Source organism: Drosophila nasuta, chromosome 2L, assembly GCF_023558535.2.
Source record: "Drosophila nasuta strain 15112-1781.00 chromosome 2L, ASM2355853v1, whole genome shotgun sequence".
NCBI lineage: Eukaryota > Metazoa > Arthropoda > Insecta > Diptera > Drosophilidae > Drosophila > Drosophila nasuta.
Window position 1 is genome coordinate 4,766,539 of NC_083455.1, and position 26,095 is coordinate 4,792,633.

General features: G+C 36.8%; 1 protein-coding gene and 1 long non-coding RNA gene across 3 annotated transcripts; one reads left to right on the plus strand and one right to left on the minus strand.

Annotated features, from left to right (window-relative positions):
• Window positions 1-778: 778 nt before the first annotated feature.
• LOC132795944 (uncharacterized) lies at window positions 779-1,436 on the minus strand. 2 transcript variants are annotated; one of them, XR_009633486.1, is made up of 3 exons: window positions 1,327-1,436; window positions 1,063-1,263; window positions 779-1,009 (listed from the first exon to the last, which is right to left on the minus strand). It is a non-coding gene; the product is annotated as an uncharacterized LOC132795944 (long non-coding RNA). The 2 variants fall into 2 exon arrangements; XR_009633485.1 differs by having other exon boundaries at window positions 1,063-1,277; window positions 1,327-1,435.
• A 7,043-nt stretch (window positions 1,437-8,479) lies between these two features.
• Window positions 8,480-12,783, plus strand: LOC132797087 (box A-binding factor). The gene is given in 1 exon segment (XM_060808579.1): window positions 8,480-12,783. A coding segment is annotated over 1 exon segment (2,427 nt). The 5' UTR covers window positions 8,480-9,403; the 3' UTR covers window positions 11,831-12,783.
• The last annotated feature ends 13,312 nt before the right edge of the window (window positions 12,784-26,095 follow it).

Sequence of the window (26,095 nt, forward strand, 5' to 3'; positions counted from 1 at the left end):
TGGAAATTTGAAGCTGAAAAGTCGTTCATTTGTCAGTTGCTCGGTTAAACGGCCTTTGTGTTGCCTAAGTATCTAATGAAAAATATAGCTGTGGGGAATGCCACATTATCAGCACACAGCCACAATACAAATAGCAAATAAATCCCATAATCTGCAGTTTAAAGAGTGAAGAGAGAAAGCTTCAAACTGAGCCACAAATTTGAAGTTTGCAATTTAAACTCTAATTAAATAAGCTAGAGTCGAGGATTCTCGACAGTAAGATATTTTCTAACCATTTTGAATAAAAATACCAAATGGATATACCATAAAATACTAAAAATATACCAAAGTCCAATTTAAGTATATTGATCAAAAAATACCGAAATAAGATCCGTCGAATTAGGCGGTTTTGCCCATATAAAAGTATTTCTTAAATAACTTTAAAGTCAAGATCTAATTTGTTATTTAAACCATATTAGTTCTTTACTATGATTTTAATAATAAATGCTAATTCAATATTGAATTCATATTTGAAGATTTTTGAATAATTAAAACATTTCTTCCCTTCTAAAATGTAAGCCTTAAAATAATAATCTAGTCTTGAAAATATTAACTAAATTGCTATATGATCAAATAAAGAAACAACTTTGCATTTTTAATCATAAACGTTAAGATTTTTTGTATAAAATTACTGAAATATTGTATTCAAAAGTGTTTTAATTTGAATAACAATTTTCGAATTAGTTGACATTTTATATTTTAAAGTTAAGGAATAGAAAAATTAAGTACATTGAATATATTTATTGCTGGCCAAACAATACTTTATTTATAACTAATATGATACCAAGACAAATAGTTATAGATTTTCTGTGCCCTGTTGCAAAAGTCAAACCTTGCGCGAAGCAAGGACAATAATCGTAGCATTGTAAGCAAGTTAATGCGTCGAACCCCTTTTCCTGCTCTTTTCTACCCAGAACCATGTTACACCCCATGCGCTTTGACCAAAAACAAGCAAATCCCTCCAGAAATTCTTAGTATACACGAGTTTGAGTGAAGTACTTTGATCTTGCCAAGAATACATACCAGAAATTTGATAAACCGGCGGTACGCAATCAGCCAAAGAATCATTAATTGTGGAGTTTTGTGTATTTATTGAAATTTTATCTGAATCATCATCCAGCTGAACCGAAAAGCCATAACTTGATATGCGACAGAAACTAAGATAACTCTCGCAATCAGCACAGATATTTTTGTTTATATCATACTGTTCAGTTGTAATTACATCTGCAATTATCAAACTAAAATGCATAAAGCTAAGATTAAACCATTTTCTTTGCATTTACTCACTGTTCAGCGTCACAAATAGTATGCAAATTAAACTCAATTTGATCATATTCTATTGAAATTTAATATATAAAATAACAAAAATGGTTGCTAAGTTTTTTTGTTTCGTCATTTTCACTCCAATGAGATTTACACATAAATCTTTTTAGTCATTTGTCAGTTTGAGTTGAGATTGTTAAGTGGCAATTGCTCATTTAATAAAACTAATCAACGCTGTTCAAGAAACAAGACAGTTTGTTGATTCGCTCCGTGGAAAAAAAAGAGAAAATAAACGTTGACAATCTCCATTTTTTGCTTCTAGAGCGGATATAACTAATTGAATGGCTCGGGACGATGACTGGCTGTGAGTGAGTGGCATGCACTACAGAGTGAGTACATCCACGAGTACTGTGTGTGTATTCATGTGATGATTATGGGAGAACGGCGAGATCAACTTATATGCGATTGCGCACAAATTGCAGCCATTTAATTCAATTTAAATAAATTTAAAATGCGACCAACTTATTGAGGCACTCGACTCGTCTTAAACATCTGATTTGAATTTGATTGGACTTAATCATGCGCCAGTAGATGCCAGTAAAAGTGCAGTTGAGACCTCTGAAGATAATCTTTACAGCACTACGAATATTTCATGATTCATCAAAATACAAAATAAAGATAAGTTTATATATGAGTCTTGACAACAATTGGTAAAAAACGATTTATAATATACTTGTATTTTTAAGTTCTAATGAAAAACACATAAATAAACTTTATCTAATTTTAAATAATATATTTTTAAATAAATATAATATATTAGCATTACTTACAACTATTATTATATATAACTATTAGGTCCAAACCTTATTTTTATTTAATTTAATTTCTAATTTTTGTTTAACAGTATTTATCAACAAATCGTTAACAGAGTTTAATGGATTTTTGATATGCAGACATGATTTATTTGTTTTTTAAATGAATTGCGAATTTAAAGGTTCCTTTTAAGTTTGAGCTTCAGTCGAGTGTGATATAATATTGAAACATATAGAAAAATATACCGAAAGATATATTTGATAATTTAAGATTTGACAGATGCAACCGGCTTTTGTCATATAAACTAATTTCTTTACTAACTTCCACGTTTTCGATTTCCCAACCAAATATTCTATAATTATAATGATTGTAGCTCTTTCCCTCATAGTTTTTAAGATAGACGGCTGCTAATACTGATATGTATATGTATACATATCATATATATTTCTTTTTGAGGTCTTTACGTTTGTTACATAGATTTCCTGTTAGAAATACTTTTTAATGTCGTTCTTCTTAAAAATGCTTTCAAGCTTAAATCTTCATTGTGTTGTACTAAAGAAATAATTTCGAAAACTGGAGTAAATGGAAACATTAATTTTATAAATATTTTTGACGAATGTGACAAGTGTCTTGAGTGTCATATTCATATTTCATTTTAATTTATTTATTTTCGGTTTTTTTGTACCTGTTTATTGCCAGTTGTCACTCCACTTTCCATTGTTGGTACATATTTTCATACCTTTTGAATCTTTTATTGTTGCTATTGTTTGATGTACGTGTTGCTGCCGCTGTTGTAGTAGTTGTTGTTGTTATTGATACGCTCAATATGCAGTCAGTTATTGTTTGCCTGATACTGATTATGTTGTTGCTCTGTCTCGCTCACACTTTCGGTGTTCCATTTGCCTGACGACTTACTCACTTTTATTGCAAAAAAAAGTTCAATGACACAAAAATAATGCACACAGCAATACAATGGCAATAACAACAAGAACAGTAATAGTAACAACAGCAACAGCAACAACAACAATATCGTCTTTTGCTCTTTGCCTTTTCCTTCATTGTTCATCGCTTTACTCAAATACTCACACACACACACATAGAAAAGTCGCTGCGTCTGCATTGACGTTGACTCCTTTTGTGCGGTTTGCCAGCTAAGCGAGCGAGCGAGCGAGATAGCGAGAGTGTATAGTATGCCATTATTTTGCATGCATCGTCTTTCGCTTTTCAACTCAACTCTTTGGCCATTGGCAAATGTGGGTCGCTCTCGCTCTTTCTCTCACTTTGCCTTGACTACTGACCGCAGAAAATCGATGACTGACTGCCTCTGCCTAGCTGCCTGGGCTGGCTGGCTGGCTGAAGCCCTTTTGAGTGCTCTCGTTGTTCGTTTTATTGTTTGCCAAGTTCAGCGCCCAAAAAACTAATGCCATTTATTGTCAACGGCAACTTTCACTCTCGTTCTCAATGCGAGCGAGCGAGCGAAAAGAGAGAGAGGAACAGCGTCAACAATCAAGTCAAAGTGCTGAATACTCGTTCCCTCATCATCAACACGTTGTGCAATTTCTATGGCCAGAACTTCGCGCTTATCATCATCATGCAATCAGACACACATACACAATCACACACACACACACACACTCACCCACACACACATACACACGCACACAGCACTATGGCAGGCAACATTCATCCATCCATTCATTCATTCATTCATTCGTTTGTTGTTGTCTCCCTATTGCATTTTCAAAAGCTAGACAGAAAGAACAACCTGTTGCTCGTCTCTCAACTGAAACTGAACTGAATCTCAGCTGCTGCTGAACTTCGCCATTTCGCCAGTTCGCCAGGCAATGCAATTTTCAACAACGTCATCATCAACAGCAACAACAACAACACGAAAACATTGCCAAGCCATGCTCGGCGTATAATACATTCAACAAACAATTGAAATTTCGTATACAATTGCGAATTGAATGAGGAAATGAATGTGTAAAATGAATAACGTCTGAATAGCATGTGTCTATCTCTCTCTCGCTTGCTCTCTGCATGCGTATGTCTGTATGTATGTGTGTTTGGGTTTGAGCCTGAAAGTGTCGAGACAGGTCGTATACTTGTTTTCTTTTTTTCGTTCATTCGTTGCGTTTTTGTTTTGCCAGTGTTGGTAAACGGATAAACTCATAAAACAGTTGATGGCAAAAGTTACCGCAAAAGCGTTTAGATATTTGCTCAAGGTTAACGAGCGAAGGGTGAGTCGAGTTTTGGAGGGGAATGACGAGAATCCTTCAGACAACATGTGAATGAGTTTCACTCTGTTGATGTTAGCCACATTTTGACTGCAAAGTATGCAACGAAACTTTGGCTAAATATCGTGTAAAGCTGGAAAAAACTTAACAAAAAAAACCAAACAAGATAAATTAACTGGAAAATGCCGTAAAAGTTATTCAGCTCTCAATGAAAGATTATACAATTTAAGCTTAAGTTTCATATTGAAGAGATATATTGAAATTGAAAGGAAACTGTAATTTAAAACTTTCATTCATAAAATTATAAATACTAAAATTTAATTATTGAGAATTTTATTATATCAACCAATTTAATTAAGAAAAATTAATTTAAATAAATTCTTAATATTTATAGAATTCTTTATTATATGAAATTTTACATCATTTTGAATGCAAATAAGTTTTAATTAATTTAATAAAAACATATTAAGAATTAACGAATTTAAATAACTTTAAATTTATCACAGTAAAAATAAAATTTGTAGTTAAAAATTGAAAATAACTATCCTTTTATATTTATCAATTATTTTATTTTTATTTAAATTTCTTTATTTACATGTAATATTATGGTATGTCGTTTTATAATAAAGCTTATTTTGTCGTTTCTGTTTTCCATTATTGTTCACTAAATAGCAAACATTATTTTACTCTTGACAAGCAAAACAATTTTTTTATTTAAAAGTGAAGAAACAGTACAAAAGAATGTATACCTTAATACAACAATACTATTACAAAAACAATATATTTTAATATCAATTGTTGTTTTCATAGTAGTTCAATTGCTTTATACCGATTTGAATGTGCTCTACATTTTCTGTTTCCGTTTTTCCTTTGGCTTTTGAAGCTCAAGCGATAACAATTTGACAGGTGCACATGTTGGCGAAAAGGAGATAGCTGTAGCCTAGCGTTGGAGCGAGCAGCGCAGCAACGCAGCAGACAGAGTTAGAGAGGCAGAGAGAGGGAGATGTCTCTATCGTCATGCTATGTGCGAACTGAGTGAATTGTGCGAATATTTTTGTGTTGAACTTGTTTGCTTGCCAAATGCCTTTTGTGGCTGTGTTGTTGTTGTTGCTGTTGTTGGTGCCTTTGTTGTTGTAGTTCTTGTTGTTGTCGTTGGCTCCTCTTGCTGCCTTTTGCCATTGTCCGCCGCTTGTTGTTGTTGCTGTAGTTGTTTTTGTTGCGTTTTTATTTCTTTTATTATGTGCGAATGTTTGTATGAAATGGCGCCATTGTTGTTGTTGTCGCTGGGCGTGTCTGTGTGTGTGTGTGTGTGAATGTTTGTATTTGTATTTTTATTTCATTTTTTTTTGTGCGAACAATTAAAACTCTTTGCAATGACCTTGACTTTGTTTTTCCTTTTTTTTTAAGTGTATGTGTGAGCTTCCTTTTCCATTCACACGCGCTCAGCACGCTCAGACGTCAAACATAAAACACAAACAGCAGCAGCAGCAACAACAACAACAACAACAACAATGCCGTCTGAGTGTCTACTCAGTCTGAATCCGAGTCTGAGTCTGGAACTGAGTCTGTTTCGTTTTTGGTTTCGGTTTTGGTTTTAGGTTTGTTTTGGGCTTATTATGCTCTTGTTTTCTCTCGAATTTCCCCTTAAAGAATCGAATGGCTGCACAAATATACAATAATAATACAACAGCAACAACAACAATGGCAACAAGAAGTGCTCTGATAATGAAAAAGAATCGTTGTTTTTTTCACTTCTTTTTTTGGTATTGTATAAAAAGCCTTTTCAGCTGCAAAGCGAAATTTGCTCTCTTGGCTGGATTTGCGGTTAAGATTTGCGTTTTGTTGTAGGTCAGTAACTGAGGCAGGTTTTTTTTGTTTTATTTTTATATTTTATTGTTTATTGTTTACTCAATGCTTTGTTCACTGTCAAATCGTTTGCAATTGGCCATAAATTCACTCAACTCTTTTCTCTCCTGTCCTCAGCACATATCGCATTTTATTTCCACATTCTTTGTTTCCAACTCCAAAGTACATAAACATTGATTTCTGGGTTAGTAATTCGTGCCTTGTTTTGCCTGACGAAGCAATGAACAGGGAATAGCAAACCAGCCCCCTAATGACTTGCAAAAAATAATATGGTATTGTTTGAATATAAGATGATTCCGTTGGTTACAAGTGTATTACCGATTATTCGATTGAGATTTGTTTTTCTTATCTAATTAATTTGATTATAGAGTGGAAATATACATATAAACTCAGATATATGTATGTATGTTAGATGTGTGCATTATTACAATTAAATTATTTAATTTATTTAATTTTATTGTAATGCTTTTTTTATAGAAACTTTATAAAAATATAGATATACATTTACTTCTTTCATCCTTTTTCCAGAATATTTTTTCAAATGAATTTAATTTGAAAAAAGAATGCTTACAAATTAAAGGAAAATCTCTAAAGATAAAACATTTTCAGAAATTAAATTTAAAGTCCATTAAAGAAATACGTAATATGTATAAAACTATACAGAGCTAATACATTTTTTTGTACGATTTATTCTATTAATCAAATAAATACTATTTAATACTTCATCAAAATTAATAACAAGCTATAAAATTATCAAACTTAAGAAATAATAAAAATAAAATATTTTACAAAAAATTTGTGTTGAATTTTATAAAATAACTATACATAAATTACAGACAAATGTATTATTAAGCATTATTTCTTTTTATATTATATTCGCATATATAATAATTCCATTAAGAAAATGCTTGCACAATTACTAAATGCGTGCCGAATTTGCACAGTGATTAATATGACATGAGTCAAATGATTTGTAAAGCATTCCAAGCGATACAGACGCATTAGCTTTACCTCTTTTTCGTAACTGAATCAGAATCGAGGCCAGACTTGAAGCCAGAGAGGAAGAATGAGGGGGAATTATTGCATTGCGCTAATGAAAACCGAGTTGAAATGAGTACCGAAAAAATGAGTCATGTGAAAGCTCGTTACTCTTTTAGTTTTGAAGTGGAGTGGGTGGGTAAGTGGAGCAAGCCGAAAGCCGCAAGACAATGCGGTTGACTATTCACATGTGCAATGCTATAATTACAACAACGTGCGAGTATCTCGCGTGTATCTAAAGGATGCCAAACCGCATCAAAGTCACACAAGCTCACACATACGCACACACACACACACGCTTGCAAGTGTTGCTACTGCAGTGCACTTGGCAGCACTTGTTTAATACATTTCTCATTTTTCAGCTGCTGCCTTACACTATTATTTACAGATTTTTCTTCTATTTTTTTTCAGCAGCAGCTGTGGCTGCTACCTTGGCAAACCCATTAGGTTAATAAGAAGAAGAAGAAGCAGCAGCAGAAAAAACGCAGAAAGTAAATGGAAATAGCAAAAAAAAAAAGAGAACCAAAATGCAAAATTATTCAAACTATGCGCGTGATACCCGTTTACCCGTTGCCCGTTACCCGGTTCTTGTTGGCTGCCTCGACGGTTCACAGTTCGCGTTGAATTTGCAGCCTGGCTCCATGGAATGGTCGGCCATATTTAAAGCGTATGCGATAAGCGCAAAAATTCCGCCAGACTTTGACTTGAAACTGCTGTTGTGAAAACTGGCAACATCGCTTGCCATAAAAGCGACTGGCCAGCGACGACATTTTTATGGCAACTCTGGCAACGCAGCCAACAACGACACGGATCGATATGTGGTGTAAGCGAATGCCACAGATATCGTCGTCTCGTTCACGCGCATCGTTGATTGGCGCTGTGCGCTGCGCAAAATCCAAGCTGGCTATGCTATCAACACACTCACTCACACACTCGCACGCAAGCAGCAGCCGCGGCAGGCAGAGCGAAGCGAAGCGTTTATTTGATTTATTAGCGTGAGCACACAGACCACTAGTGTTGTCTTTCTCTAACGCTCACGCCTGCCTAGAGGCTCAAGAACTGGTTGTGTAAATGCCGTCACACACACTCACACACACAGACGAGCACATGAACACAAGCAGAAGCATACCCGGTTTGACTAGCCACCCTGTCTGTGTGTGTGTGCGTGTCCGCATTGCTCGCAGCTCAGCTTCAGTCTCAGCTGCTGGCCAGTCAGTCTCTCATTCGTCTCTCGCATTCGCTGTCGTCAGCACACGCGCGCACGCAACGAACGCAAAGCAACGCAAAACGAATTCGAGTTTGTTTCGAGTTTCAGTGTTTTGCGCCCTCATCTCGGCATCGCTTCGTCGTCACACGTCTCGTTTCGTCTCGTCTGTCACTACGGGAATATACATATACAAATATATATATAGAGCTACACACATATATATTTTTTGGTCGGTTTATTTTGCGCTTCGTTTGACGGCGCTCGTTATCGCTGAACAGGTTTCGCTGCTGCTGTCCACACAACGCAGTCGAAACAGAAACAGAAAGGTGCTCAATTCCGCGTAGTGTGGAGGTATTTATCATCGTCTTACGCAGCGCGCTGATTTTTTTTTGCTTCAAAATAAAATACAGCAAAAACAAAAATCAGCCAACAAAATAAATAGCAACAAATTCGCGACGCGTTTCAACTAAAAACAAATGCCAAGTGTTTTAACCCAAAAAACGAAAAAAAAAAAATAAAATAAAATGAATAAACGCTTAAGCAAATAGTAAATAGCAAAAAGCAAAGCAAAGAAAAATAAATATACGAAAGAATTGAATGTGTCAACTGCCAACAGAATTGGCCAAGTTTTCAAATTCTAAAACAATAAACAAATAAAAGTCAAAATAAAGTAAATAAGTGCAACATGGTTTCCAAAAGAAATGTTCAAAAACAAGCATAGCGAATAAAACATAAAAACATAGCGATAAAACTACGAAATTAAAATAACAATCTTGGAAGTATTGGAAGTGCTGAAAGTATTGGAAATATTGGAATTATTGGAAGTACTGGAATTATTGGAGTATAGACGCAGCAGCCACAGGTGCTCGAACATATCCGAAGATAGTAAAAGTATCTGTGAGATACACTCGATCAAAGCTACAACAAAGCTACTTGCAACATGCTGACCGTGGAGGCAGACATGAAGGGAGGCGGCATACTGCACGCCACAATGCCGCCGCTGCACGCTAGTGCCGCGTTGCACGGCCACGCCCACGCGGCAGCATCCTCCTACTCGGCGCTGGCGCCTCTGATGAATTTCGGGCAATCGCCACTGACGCACTCGCAGCTTAGCCAGCACAATCATCACCATCATCATCATCACATGAGCGCTCACATTGCCGCCAGCCAGAGTCCCAATCCGCTCAGCTCGCTGCAATCGAGCATAGCCAACACTCTGAACGGTGGCCAGCAGCAGCAGCAACAACAGCAACAGCAGCAGAGTTCGCCGTTGCACAGTTCGAGCGAACTGAGTCCCACACAGAGCAGCATTGGCAGCCATCACATGACATCGCCAGTGAGCCACCATCAGCAACAGCAGCAGCAGCAGCAACATCCTCAGCAGCAGCAACATCCCAGTTTGATGGGCGCTGGCAGCGCCTTGAGCAGCATGACCAACAGCAACAGCAGCAACGGCAACAGCAACAACAACAACAACAACAATTCGACGGCAAACAAGAATCAACAGCACGCGGATCGCGTGAAGCGACCGATGAATGCATTCATGGTCTGGTCACGGGGCCAGCGACGCAAGATGGCCTCGGACAATCCAAAGATGCACAATTCGGAGATCTCGAAGCGCCTGGGTGCCCAGTGGAAAGATCTCTCCGAGGCCGAGAAGCGTCCGTTCATCGACGAAGCGAAGCGATTGCGCGCCGTCCACATGAAGGAGCATCCCGACTACAAGTATCGGCCGCGTCGCAAGACCAAAACACTGACCAAGACCAAGGAGAAGTATCCCATGGGCGGTCTGCTGCCCGGCCAGCAGCCTGTGGGCGGTGAGCCCGGCACACCCACACGCGTCTCCCAGAGCATGGGCCAGAGTCAGGCGTTGAACGGCGGCGGCTCCGGTGGCGCCTCGGCGGCAGCAGCAGCCGCAGCAGCAGCAGCGGCAGCGGCCCAACAGGTGCGCCCCAACATCCATCAGATGAGTGTGCCCAATGGCTATATGCCCAATGGCTATATGCATCCCGATCCCGCCGGCTACCAGACGCACTACATGAACTACGCCCCCCGCTACGGCGAGATGGGACACATGTACAACGGTTACGGCATGTACGACACTGTTGCCGGTGGCCAGACGTCGCCGTACGGCAGCAGCCTGCAACAGCCGGGCTCGCCGTCGCCGTACGGCAGTGCGGCTGGGTTGCAGCAACAGCAGCCGGGCGGAGGATTGACGGGCAATGGATCGCCGGCGCCGTATGGCGCACAAGTCTCCTGCCAGAGTCACAGTCCCAGCGATTCGAGCATCAAGTCGGAGCCGGTGTCGCCCAGTCCGAGTGCGATAGCGTTGAACAACAACAACAATGTGCACAACAACAATCACATCATGAAGCGGGAATACATCTCGGCGACGGCAGCGGCGACAGCGGCGGCGGGCAGCGACCTCAATCATCTGATGAACATGTATCATCTGCACGACGCCGGCTCAGCGCCAGAGCAGCAGCGACATCTGATGCACTATCAAACGGCATCGCCCGAGTTGCAGCAGCAGCAGCAACAGCAACCGCTGCAGCACGTGATGCACCAGCAACATCAACAGCAACAGCAGCAGCACCAACAGCACCAGCAGCATCAACAGCAGCAACAGCAGCAGCAGCAGCAACATCAGCTGCATCAGCAATCGCTGCGAGCAATGGCGCCCCTAGCACACATGTGAGAAATGGCCAGCGCCTATGGAGCCGCCGCCGCCGTGTCCGTGAATGTGTCGCCGCCGCCGCCGGCGCCCGTTGGATATATGCCAACAGCAGCCATAGCGGCAGCGGCAGCAGCAGCAGCAGCGGCATCAGCCACACAGCAGCAGCAGCAACAGTTGCTGAACGGCAGGCCAAGTCCGACGGCATCGGGATCGGGTTCGTCGGGCGGTCGCTCCTCGGCGCATTCCAGCGGTCACACGACCACAGCGCATTCACCCGCCTTGGCGGCGGCTGCTGTTGCCGCTGCCGCCTACCAGCTGTCCAGCACAGCAGCACAGGCCACAGCAGCCGCAACCGCATCCTCCTCAGTCCCCGCCTCCGCCTCAGCATCCGCCTCTGCCTCGTTTGTGGCCTCAGCCAGCATGCTGGACATGCAACAACTGGAGGAGCAACAGCAACAGCAGCAGCAGCAGCATCATCATCACCAGCAGCAGCAGCATCACCAGCAGCAGCAGCACTATCTGCAACAGCAGCAGCAACAACATCATCATCTACAGCAGCAGCAGCAGCACTTGCAACACCAGCAACATCAACAGCAGCAGCAGCAGCAACATCATCAGTTGTATCATTATTCGCAGCAGTTGCATGCACACGAGGCCAGCGCTGGTTTGTTGGATATATCCACATTGTAAATTATTGAAAATACACACACACACACACATACACACCTTCACAGACTTAGCTGATATTTGCAAACTAAAGTATATGGATAAACAATTTTAGCTTTAGTTTTAAAACGTAAACGAAAATGCATTAATTTTTAGCACTTGTAATTATAACAAACGAATAAAATACAAAAAATAATTCCAATAATTTAATTACAAACAAAAACATGGCATTTACAAATTAAGCATACGCACTGTTGTACAATACAATACAAAACATCTATCTCTCTCTCTCTCTCTCCCTACTTCATACATTCCACACATTTCTTTTGCTTTCTCCCAACAACAACAAAAACAAAACCTAAACGACAATTGTGTGATACAAATAAATTGTTGCAAGCAAAACTTGAATACTTGAATTCTTTCATATTCTTTTCGAATTTACTTTCCATGTACAAAATTGAAGAACTCTTTTCCAAATGCATTCCACACATTCAGCCACATATAATTAAACAAAATGTAACAAAAACAAGAAAAAAAAAACACATTCTATTTTATAGATTCTCTTATGCATTAAGTAATTCTAATTATTATCTATTATATAAACAATTTAATTATTAATTATCCTTATGAATACTGCAAAAAGAAAACAAAAAACACAAATGAAACGCAAAGAAAAATCGAAGCATTAATTGTAATAAAAAACAAACAAAACAACAATTATTATTATTATTATTATTATAATTATGAAAAGACAAGCATCTACCACATAATACAAACAAAAGGACAACAAACAAAATGTTAGTAAACCTAAACAAAATTTAGTAAAAAAACAAAAACAAAATGTGAAAATGAAAAAGTGAAGCAAGGCGTTAGAAAGAGAGCCAAATTCGCCTGCAAAAACAATAAAAAAAAAAACAAAATGAAAATCCACAAAAAAACACACAAATAAAAGAAAAATCTTTACAAAAAATATTAAATGAATTGTATTTTTATTTTCCGTACATTTCGGCAATATTCTCATCTTTTATTTAGCCGTCGGCAAATTCTCACATGAAATATTCTAACAAAATTCTCGTTGATTATTTCCTGGCATGACATATTTATTTTTTTATTATTTCTTTTTACGATGTTGAAGCAAGGTTTTTGGAAACATCTAATAAAATTTGCACACATTAAAAATGAAATGCTCAAATGCTGTTTGATATTTAAGATTAACGACGCTGTTTTATGAATCTCTCTCTCACTTAGTTCCGTCTAAAACACACCTAGAATTCAATACATTATTTCTGGAGCGAAAAGCAACGAAACTTGTTGATACTTGTTGAGATATTTTTGTATCTTACGGATAGCATTGCGCAGAGACATAAACTCTGCGACATGTTTTCTGGGATTCGGTATTTAAATAAACATTTAAGATCATTAACAAATTGAATGATTTGACAAAACTAGGAATGGCTATAAAAAGTCAACCACATTAACTGACGGACTATCGAAATACGTATCTTGGCATAAAATTCAATTTAGTATAGACTTGGAAAGACATTTAAGGGTTCAACAGTCTTATTTTTGGAATTAAAAAAAGTATTTGGAAATAACAAATAATTTGGATTAATTGAGGATTTGTTTATTTTACAAATTTTAGAAGTCTCTTTGACGTCATAGAAAATTTATTGCAGTACAGGTTAAAAAAGAGGTTAAACTAACTTAAATCATATTTCAATAAACATACACAATAAAGCCAAGATACTTGTTTAATTTTAAAAATTCCACAGTTTAACTAAAGAGTCAGAGCCAGCTGATTCCTATTTTTAAACCCTATCTGTGACACTTAAGTAATTATTTACATTGTTTTTTTTTTTGTCGTATTTTATATTTATTGTCATGACTATATCCAATTTTCGTGACGGGAAGTGAGAGTTTTGTAGCCGACGCCGTTGATTTAATGCTAATAATAGTAAATGAAGTTGCTAAATTAGATCACTACATTGAAAGTAATTTAAACAGACTTCTAAGCCACATCGATCTATGATGTTCACAAGTCGAAGACGCATCATTGGACTTTCAAATTTAAGTTTATCGCCTAGCAGTCATATACCTTTCCAAATACATTATAATTTCTGAACTAATCAAAGCATCCAGTTGACAGTCACTTTTTTTCTTTGGCTGCTAAAAAACGACCTTAGGCTTATTAACAAACCATAACATCGATTCGATATTGCTAATTTATGCTGGCATCAGGGAAACACCTCACAAAAAAAAAGCAATACACGCTGCCATTTCTTGGATTATCACAAAACGTGTGAACGACTACAGAATACTCTACACAACTAAAATACATCATTGGTATCAAGCAAATCAACTTTTGCATCATAAAAAACTCATAAAAATGATGTTATGTGGCGTTAATGAAAATTGCAAATTCAACTCACCTCGGCAACCAGAAAACACATAAAAAACGATTGATAAATAATACAATGACTGAGCGTTGTCGCAAAAAAAAGAAGAGAAATATATGAACATATTTAATAACAAAACAATTTATTTAAATTGCGCAAATATTATACAGAGCCTACTGTAGTTTATTTTTTTTCAGTTCACCATTTTGTCGCTATTGCTGATTATTATAATTTTCATAAATGCCATTTCAGACTGTGGCAGATGGAGAGAGGGTGTTAAATTAAAATAAAAGCTTTACGGAATTTCAATTAAAATACTTTTAATTTTCTGCCTCTCTTTTTACAATCAATTAACGTGCAGCTTTTAATTACAAAATTTTGTACACTCGTGTTGTATTTTTTTAGACCTATTTTCAAGTTGATTGAAAATCACTTCGTTGTTGTTTCGAATTCCATTTTTTTCGTATTTTGTTTCGCTGTTTAATAGTTTGAAAAAATTTGTCATTAAAAACTAAACTGAATTAACATTTTTCGCAATCTGTGTTGTGTTTTGTTGAGTTGAATGTTGAAATCAGATTGCTTGAGATACAAATGCATAATTTTTCGAAAACAAAATTTATTAATTTTTTATGGGTGTCGCTTGGATACGCTGCAATGCACAGCAGATACAGATACGTTCGCTACAGATACAGATACAGATACGTATCTGGAGCTTCAGTTCGAGTTTGTTTGACATGCAAATCGCTTGTCGCAGCGTTTTGTTTATTTTCTCGTCAGCCAGTTGGAGCAATGTTTGATTTAGATTTATTATTTTTTATTTTCTGTTTTTTTGTTTTTGTTGTTGGGGTTTTTTTTTCTAATTAGCTTAAATTTTTGTGCTGCTTCTCGAGTTTATTTGCGTGCCATTTGTGGCGGTGTCATTTGTTGCAATCAGTGAGAAAATTAAGCATCACTTTTGCCATGTGATTAGCCATTAAATTAAATTAAGATCTAATGTCACTCTCTGCCCATTTAACAGCAACAACAACAACACTTTTAGCCTGGCTATTTAGACAGCTGCTTCACTCCGACCAACAACAATTAAAAGCTGTTGATGCAGCTGAGTCATCATCGCAATTAGAAATCGCATCAATGACAGCAGATGATCGTGAGAGTTTTTCCAATTCGTATGCGTTAATTTATGTACGTATATTCTTGAAATTTATTCTCAATTCATAAAAAAAAACAAAATTCGAATTTTAATTAATGACGAATAGATTATGGAAGTAATTCTTTTTCTAGTTGTTTTTCTAAACTTGTTTTGTTTGCTATTATGTAATTAAGATAAACTTGCATATTAGTTTTCATATTTTATCACATATAATTATGCCATCATTTATTGATAAAAAATACAAACAAAATTTAAATTCTTTTTCTCTGGAATATATTGAAGAATTCAGTCTTTTTTTTACTACTACAATATAATATTTAATCTGGACTTGTTTCGATTGCTATTATATAATTTTAATATATGGATTTGCACATCAGTTTGCATATTTTGCCATATAAATTCAAGCTATCATTTCATTAACAATACTAATTGCTGATCAGCTCACATTACTGTTCTTCAAAATATGATAAAAGATAATTGATCGAGTATAGCTTGTGGAATAAAGGCTCTTTTATTTAGCTATATTTATTTGAATGTTAATCTATAATTTTGATATAATCAGATTATTATTAATAATGAAATCAAAATACGAATTATTATTAATCAAGAACAAGCCTTATTATTATTAAACAATTTTTGAGTAAATGTTATTTTGAATTCAATTTTTTATCAATGAATGGCCTAAGGTAATTCCAAAATTTTGGACTTTAGGAGATATTAACTGTACATAGTATTCCCCTTGTTTCTATATGCTTCTTTTTAATCTGATGAACTCTATTCGCGTGATTTGGGAAAAGAAAGAGTTAGAAAATGTATGTAACAGGCAGAAGGAGTAATCTTCGACCCCAAAAAGAATATATATTCTTGATCAGCGTCCGTCTGTCTGACTGTCTGTCGATCTGTTTGAAACTATAAGAGATGAAGACATATGGATCCATTTTCATAGCATGATGATGATGATGATTTATGATTTAAAAATAATACTGCGCTCTGATATAAATTATCCAAAGTTATTTAAGAAATAATTTTAGATTGCAAAAAAAGGCCTGTGATTTCGGGTCTTAGGTTTTTAGATTTGGTTGATAATCTGGTATATATACCAAATATAGCATCTTCCTATTTCTTTATTTCTTTATTTTATTAATTTCGTATTCTTTTGCTTTTAAATAAAATTGCTAGCTGGTATTTCACAATCGAGGACACTCGATTGTAGCTTTCTTACATGTTTTATATGGATATTCTTTTAGTGGTAAAATATTAATTTAATAATTAAGTATTTAATAATTGTTGGTTCAATATAATTTAATTTACCACTAATTATTGGTCGACTCAATGTCTGAGTCAAATCGGATTCTTTAATAAAAGCTATACACAAATTTCCCGCTCTCTCTATATCCTTCCCTCTTATCTGCTGGCTTTATCTGCGTCTAATTCGTGTATGTTTATGTTTATGTGATTCGGTAGAATTCGTGTACTTCTGAGTGCACCCTTCAATTATCTAAACAAAAGCCCAGCGGCGCCTTCAAAGCACAACAACAACTCTAAAAGCGGCGCACAGTTGCCAGATATATATAGAAATAGAGAGAGAGTGAGCAAAAGAGATAGAGAGAGAGAGAGAGAGAGTGGGGTGCATTCATTCAGCGAGTGAGCTGAACAACTAATTAAACTTTAACAATAGAAAAGTTAGCAAACAAATGTCATTATGCACAAAGTTGGAACTGTCTGGGGCTGAATTTTAGTTTATTTTTTTTTTCTGGATTCAGATTTGAGATTCAGATTCCGATTGCGATTCGGGGGTCCACTGTCAATGACCAAAAAGATGGCGCCCTTTAAGTTGGCTGACACATTTCAAAACTAGGTTAACTGAAAGCAAATGCTGCGAAATACAAAATACTCAACTTGATTCGTAAGCCTAAAACTGTGGCCAATGCTCTAGGGCTGTGCTCCGATTGCGAGTGTCACTGAAACTGAAACGTACATAAACAAATCGGATTAGTTGACAAAAATACATGTATGTACGTATATAAAAAATGAAAAATCCAATTAGTTGTGCACCGTCGTGCAATGGGCAACACTTTTAAACTGTTGTCAGCTCAAAGATACATAAATATCTGTATCTTTTTTTTTGGTTGATGTTATGCGTGCCCAGCATTTTGATGGATGTGTGGCATGCGTAAGAATTTATAGGTCGCTTGATCGATGGACCGCACATTGATTTACGGGAATATTGGGCCCTAGAAACTACACATGCAAATTGTCAGACAGCCTGGCGACCCTAGGAAGCAGAACGAGAATGAGAAACATGCTGCGAGCTGCTGACAGCAGAAATCCTCGGTGACTAAGCCGACAAACTGCGCACCTGCCAAAGCATCGACTGGGAAAACCCAAAAAAAGAAGAGAGAATAGCAGACAGGTAGAGACTGGATGGTAATGAACCTCTAAAATCCACGCCTCGTTGCAAATCCCTCAATGCATCTGCAGCATAGCAAATGCAAAAGGAAATGCGAATGCGTATGCGACTGGATAAAGGGCTAGAATAACACTGAGCGTGTAATGCAAAAACAATAAATGGCTAAGCAAAGAACGCATATTATCATAATCACCAATAAAATTTAGCCGAGGCTTAGCCCAACTCAACAGGTTGTGTCAATGTTTCCAAGAGAAGAAGCTCTGCTTAAACGCATCTTCTTGGTATTACAATCGAGCAGCACTCACACTCTGCACTCTGCACTCACTCTCACACTCACACTCACAGTCAAACCCACACCCGCACCCGCATATTGCATATGTGTGTAATTCAATCGGGAATCGGAGCCAGCATAAAATGCGCAATCTGCATCTGTAAGATACTCTCTCGGGTGCATTAACATTTTCCTGCCATGCTAATCACTCTCAAATTATATATATACTTCTTTTTTTTTGCTCCTTTTTTTTGTCGCAATGTTTCTGCTTGCAATTAGGCGATTAGTCACGCCCTGATTTGTCATTGATACCCAAAATGCAACTATTCAATGTAATGCGGGTGCTTGAGATAGCAACAGCCTTAGTTTCAAGGAGAAAACTGTTGATAAGCTGCCAAAGAATGCTGCCAACAATCTGAAAAGGTTGTTAAAATCTACAAAACATTTACAACTAATACAAAACTATTTGTTTTAAAGTTGATTGAAGTGGTAAAACTTTAACTATAAATATTGATTTGTGTTTCGAGCACTTTGTCCAACATTATGTGGAAGCTTAGAAAGGATCTTAAATTGTTAAACTATTTTTCATTTGTACTATATGAATAAGATTTTGCCCAAAAATATATTTTCAGCTTAAAGTGCAGCATTATATGTTCAAATAAGCAGTTTGAAGTCTTCGGTTGGGAATTTTTTATATCACTAATAAAACAACATATTTTAAATGAATAAAAATAAATAAGAAATACAAAAAATGTTGTAATAACATAAGCTGCGAGTAATAAAACTGTTCAACAAATATGAATTCCATTTAAATAATAATAATTGTTTTCAACTAGAACTATTTTGAACGACGAATAAAATTTCTGAGTGAATATAAATTTAATAATACAGATTGCGAAACTCAAGTTGAATTATTTTTTTCAAAAAAGAAATGTCTTGATGAAGAAACATTTTTATATTTTTTTTTTTGTTTGTTATTAATATCTATAATTCTTGTATTAATAAGGTTTTTGTAAGCCATTTAAAAATAAGTTTAAATTTATTTAAGGCAATTTATAAATGGATGAATTGTGCTAAGCTGAAAGTTAGCCTTAGTCTCACTCTCCCACTACGCCCACTGGCACGCCCACTCGCAGACACGTCCAACAACACGGCACAGCACTTGTGTCACTTAATTAAGTCGGCATTTTATTGTCGTCGTCATCGCCACCATCAGCAACAGCAACAGCAGCATCGTCTCTTAAGTTAATTACTCAACGCAGGCAGCTTTATAACCCAGCAGAGCTGCATCAACGACCTCTGTGCTCACACCTGGCAACTCTGGCTGGCAGGTGAGCTGGCGACCATCGTTCCTCGGCACCTCCCACTTTACAACTGTTGGCACTACTTTCAGCTGGGAGGCTGCCAAGTGAGCATAACAATTCCTCCGACTCGGCAGCAACTTCTTTCCTCTTCTCTCCCAGAGAATTGGTAACTCAAGGGAAGATGAGGTAGGAGAGGAGCACTTGGGAGCATTTGTTGATTCGCGCACTTGAACAAGATGGCAGCGCAAACCAAAGTCGACACTGGCAGGCGCAGCTCTTATCTTAATGAGTTTTATGCATCTAATTAAATAAATTGCACCTCTCGTCATCGTCGTCAGTCGTCAGTCGGTAAGTCTGTAAGTCGTCATTCAGGCGCTATGACAACTGAGCCGCAACTCAGGTACACACAAAAATAGTAGATCTCGCTCGTTCGCTATCAAATTTGGAGAGCTGAGGGGCAGCAAGTAGCAAGTGTAGTGCACTTTGCAGTCCATTGCCAAAACCATGGCCCCACCCAATGGGGGGCCACATTCCAGACCACACCCAGGGCGAAATTCAATTTTAATTACAATTTTTGCTGCTGTTTTTCTGTTTTTTTTTTTTTTGCGCTGACTTTTCCCAAAATCGATTTTGTTAAACAATTTTTTTATACACAATTTGTTTATGTGATGGCATGTATATATGTACATATACGCTTATGTGCTGCAATATGTTATGTATGTGTATATTTTAATCAACCGCTCCCAGACACACACATACACACACACACACACACGCACACATACTACCAAGTTTGCGCTGGTTTTGTATCGACAACGACAGATTGTTTTTTACACCCGATACTCGATATTTTACCTCGTACCTGTGCTCGCATTTATTTATTTACTTCACATTGATGCTCTGCCCTCATCTAGTAGACGCATTCGCCATCGCAATCATCGCATTTTCAATTTTTCGCTTACAAATTGGAAAAGTTCAAACGCACAGAACAGAACAGAACTGGACAGAACAGAACAGAGAGCCAGAAGCAGCATCGAAATGGCATCCAAAACTCAACCACATGAATATCTCCGCTCACTCGCTCCAGTCTCAGCACAAAATTCATTCCATTCCAATCCCGAGTTGCCAGCCGAGACCCAGACAGGAACAGGCCAGACATATGCATGAGCTCAAAAGCTACAGATAAATGCAACAACAACTGCACCAAAACTCAAACTGAAACTGACCAATGCACAGTGGGGCAATCTACTTAATTGCGTTATTACGAAAAAAGTCAGAGGGAACTCCTTCGATTAATATGTACTATTTTGGTACATTTTAGCTTATTATATTTATGGTTTTAAAATTATTTTACACAAAATACTTACAAATTTGAAAACGGCACTTAAAAAATTAATGTTAATTAAATTTTTCAATTGTATTTTTTAAATAACTAAAATTCACGGAATTGTTTTCTTATGTGCATTCATATTTTGTCTTTAATTTGCAACAATTTATCTTATTATATATTATATGAAAATGTGGGTAATTAGTCAAACTAAATTGTAATTTAAAAAATAAATTTTGTATTACAATAAATGACTACTGTAGTCGGTTGGCTGATAGTCCGGTATATTTTGTACTCTATATATTTTACATGTAATACTATATCGATATACCAATTATATTCTTCGAGATATTTCAGTATTTTTTCAGTATATTAATTAGGTATATTTTTAGAATATGGTAATATTGAAAATGTTGCATTGGCTGATAGTCTGGTATATTTTGTACTCTTTGGTCTATAAAAGTAATATTATATCGATATACCAAATATAGGTTTTAGTATATGTTGGTGTTTTTGCAGTATTTGAATTTGGTATATTTTAAAATATGATACTAGGAAAGTGCTATTCCGAATAATATCTGTGGATTTATAAATTTTTTATTTGAGTGTTATTTAATTTTTGTATTTGTATGTTATAATTTTTTACAAAATACGAATTATTTACAACCACAGTGCATTTGTCAAATTGTTGTTATTGTAGAGCACATTTACATATACGCATTCCGCACACAACAACAACAACAATAACAACAACAGCAACACTCATACTGGCATTCACATACTTATTTTGAACATTTCGCCATGTCCGGCAAAAGCGACGTCAATGACAAGCCCCGGCTGGCTGAGTGACTGTCTGGACAATGGGACAGACGGACGGACAGATGGACAGATGAACTGACGCCTGACTTGCCGACTGACTAACGGACTAACTGACTGGCTGGCTGACTGACCAATGCCATGAAAGTCGCCGCCTGTGCTGCCTAGATAGTGTTGTGCCCTGCAGCTTTTTTTTTTTGTTGTCTTTTTTGCATGCATGCATGTGTGTGTGTGTGTGTGTGAGAAACTTTGTGAGTGTGTGTGAAAGTGTGTATCTGAGCTGATTGATTGATTATTTGTTCCGCATCACTCACCTGGAAAATTCAACTGAAGTGGCAACTTTAATTAATTTGCTTATATACGAGAACGAGGCAAAGCTGTTGTTTTTTGTTGTTGTTGTTGTTGTCGGTGCCGCCAAGTTGACGTTGTTCATATGGTTTGCACAACATGCGAGTCTCCACATAAGCTCGATATATATACTATATGTACGGGCATGCACAGTATATAATCAGAGCACAAAAGTTTAATATATATACTTGCAAATTAATTGGTTTAACGTACATACAGCCAAGCGGATGGCGGATGGCCGTTAGGTGAGGCCAGAATGTGTCTGGCCATCATTTGGGTTGAGCCAAGTTTAATTATCGTCCCGTATAGTGAGAGCATTATTCAAATTAATTCTGATCGAGAATACATATTATATATTGTTGGAATGAGTAGCAGAAAACAGAGCTTGACCCATTTTACCAAATATGTAAAGCGAAACGTGTATTAAAGATATTACTTTTGGCTTTAAATTAAATATAATCTTCAATTTAAAATCAATTTATTGGAACAAAAAAAAATGTTTTGAAAATTTAGTACATTTTTATAATTTATGTATATTTAATTCAATTTGGTAAAAAACATTTGTGAATTGAAAATGAGTAAATACTTTTTTAATGGCATATTTTATTTGGTATTGAATTGTAACTACTTTTTCTATATATTTGTAAGAATAAGTTAACAACCTGTTAACCATAAAAAGGTAACAATTTATTCTTAAACTTTGCTAAAGATTTCCAAATGTATAAGAAGGTCATTGACAATGGAAGCCATAAAGAGTCAGAAGGCAACTCAATCAGACACTTTCAATATCATTTAATATTTTGACTAAACTTTACTGAGCACAACACATAAATTCAATGCTCGGACACGAAGACAAAACAACAGATGCCCTGACAATAAATTAATTAGGATTGGGTGTCCGAAATAAAACAGAGATCATTTGTAAGAATTATGAACCGTCTCAAATAACAATAACTGTTTTCACACTCTTGAGCCTATGATGTTCCCACAACAGTTCCCTTGTAAAAACCAAAAAATAAAAAACAAAAATACAACATAATTCCCCGAAATAGACGCGACACAAAAATATAACAAATTATGTGTAATAATTTAGCGTGCGCCAAAATACCGTTGAGTTGAATATTTTATATTCGGATGCTATCTATAACAATGGGTCCAGATTTGTTTATTGACAATACCCGATTAGGTTTTTACCGTTTCTTTACCCAGCTATTAGTTGAGATTTGATGACATATTAATCGTTGAATTTATAATTGATCTATTTTAATATTTACAAAAAAAACTTTCTTTGCCAGAATTTCACCGAAACGGACCCAAAGAAGAAAAAAGCTGCAACGCATTTACCGAAATAATCTCAGATTAATAGTTGCAGATACACTCGATTGCCATTAATTAAATTGCCGATTAAGTCTGACAATAAGAATGATATCTAATCAACTGATTACCGACAGTTGCAACTGTTATTCGATTTATATCTCCTCAATCTAAATGCTACTATTTGACCTTGCCCATTAGACTTCTGAAGAAGCCAATGACGCAGTCTCGATTCGCTGTCAACTGACTGCTGACTGACATATTGTCCATCGAGCTTCATTTCTCTTAACTCATGGATATTTATAGACAATTGGTTAATTTGTTTTCTTTTTTTTTCCTTTTTTTTGCTCTTTGGCAGTAGCAAAGTTAACTCGTATAATTTCGTTGAGATTTCATTTGAACTGCATTCCGGTTCTTTATTTTTAGTCCAGAAAGTGGTTATCGCAATAATTATATGTTTTAGCATTAAGTGTCCACTTTTTAGCATAACATATGCACAGCAATTAAGTGTCAAAATATTCGAGACTACAAAAAAGTTTAATAAATATTCATCGAAGAAATGGCGCAACTTGAATATGACTTCATAAAATTCATTTTTTAGAATAACTGTTTATGATCTCTATTTAATGTTTTATAATCGTGAAATGCCTCTAAACACGCTTACAACTGAAAACAATATAGGAGGTATCTTTTAAAACCAAGTTCATTTTAGTAGCACATGATTATGGTTCCTACGAAGTTTGTTGCGATCAGATAATAATTGTAGAAGTTATTTAACAAATTTTTTTGCTTTTGTATTATATATTTTGAATTTAGTACAATATCGGATATACTCTTTATAGTCTTCAGTATATTTGAGTATTTTTGTGGTAAATGTCTGGTATATTTTTATAATATAGTTTGACTGCAAATGGGTAGCGGCTATCTCACAATCCAGCACACTCGACTATAGCTTTCTTACTAGTGTAATGCTGGACTGCGAATTCATTGCCAAGGACCAATTCGGTTTCTAATTAGTTGATGCTTACACGTTCATTTGGTTGAACAAGTTACCATATAATACTTGTGACTTTGTAATGTGCCGACAAAGCATTGGGAATGGATGCTCATCACATGGATCTTTCGGAGCTTTTGAAGGAACTCACATTAGCAACCGATGATGATGAAATTATTACAATTTAAGCAAAGTCTTCTCTGTGATTGTTTAATAAATGAGCTGATTTTGCTGTCATTTTGCAGCTCTTGTATAATCTAAGTTGTGATATGTTATATCACTAACCCTTTAATACATACCTACCTAAATTCTTAAGGTTTATTTTGAATAAAGGTACAATACTCAACTTGTGAATCCTTGAAAATAGTCAGTAAATTTAAGGTTAAATTCTTTCCCTCGATTCACAATGTTTGGTAACCATTAAAAATTAACATTTAATTAATACTATGTAAGAGTTCTTTAATTTTTGTGTATCATTAAGAAAAACTTACACTACATTTTAGAAATTTATTCAAGTTAAGGCAAAACTTATATTGGCCAAATGATGCCATTTCCCCTCTCGACCATCCAGGCTCGTAACTCTGAGAGATACATTTATATATATTTTTTTCGTTTCGAAAAACGCATTAGCAACTTCACACCCATTTGACGATGGCCAAAGGCAAAGCCAGACACATTTGCTGGCCGCAAACCCAGAAACCCAAACTCGATGCGCGTGCAGCTAATACGAGTTGGATATTCTGTAACCCTAAGGTGCCGAAGGTGCTGAAGGTGTCGAGGTGAGGCTGCTTATTTAAATGCTACACCAATTTATTGTCAACGAGCACATTTCATTCATTGTCCTGGGTGTCGCATCGCATAATCCTTGAATGGGCTACGTGCCCTCAAGGCGGTTGCTTAATACATCGCATCGCATCGTATCGCATCGCTTTGCCTAACGACTTCCGTTCGAGCTTTGCGCACGCGCAGATCGCTTCGATGTGTTTTTTTTTTTTTTTTTTTTTTGGAACTGGACTTGAGGCAGGGCCTCAGACTGGATGGAGCGCCCACAGTTTTTAATGATAATCTCTTGAGTTATGTGTTTTTAAATATAATTTCGTTGTTGGCGTGCAGACGACGGCCCCATAACTCACATAGCGCCAAGTCACGAACTGTCCAGTTGATAAAAAAAAGGCGAAAATAAAGTAGAAGTTGCCTGTAAACTGTCCAAGTTGAGTGCTTACGTTTACAGCATGTAACATATATAGTATATATAAGGCACTCCCACGGCATCTCATTAATTGGCTCATAAAATAATGGACCAGCTACTTGAATCTGGCTGAAATCTTTGCGTGTCTGCTGGGCATCCATAAGCAGAGCGTTTAACTTTTCACAAGCATGCAGAAGCGGCAAATTTGGCACCCAATTTATCAAATTCCGACGACCCCGCGGGTCTTGCACTTCACTTGTGCTCCGTTCCATTCCGTTCCCATGCTCAAGCCAAGCGGCAAATCCTGGCGAGCAACAGGCGTGGGAATCCAGTCAGTTGTGGCTGTAGTGTAGGTGAAAGAAAGCTGAAGCGGCAATCTAGCGATACTAATTCGCATTACCCTGTTCCACTTTCAGTCCCAGTCTGTCCATTGCAGGAGCAGCTGCTTTCACCACAGAACACGCTGTAATCCTGCGGCGTAACTTGAGCTCAAGTCGCGACGACCAGATGCCGGAAAAGGGGTCGTGTTCCGGGTGCGAAAGCCACAGGCAAAGCCCAGAACCCAGAACCCAGAGCCCAGAACTAAGAACTCAGAACCCAAAAACCACCCTCTGCGTCACATGCTGAGCGTGTGCTTGGGCTGTGCAATCAAATCAAATGAAATCAAATAAAATTAAAATCCACTTTGAGCCTATTAAAGTGTGCCAGTTGCACAGCCAGTTCTCGTCCTAGTCATCCTCAAACTGTCACTCGCCGTCGTTAGTTTTAAT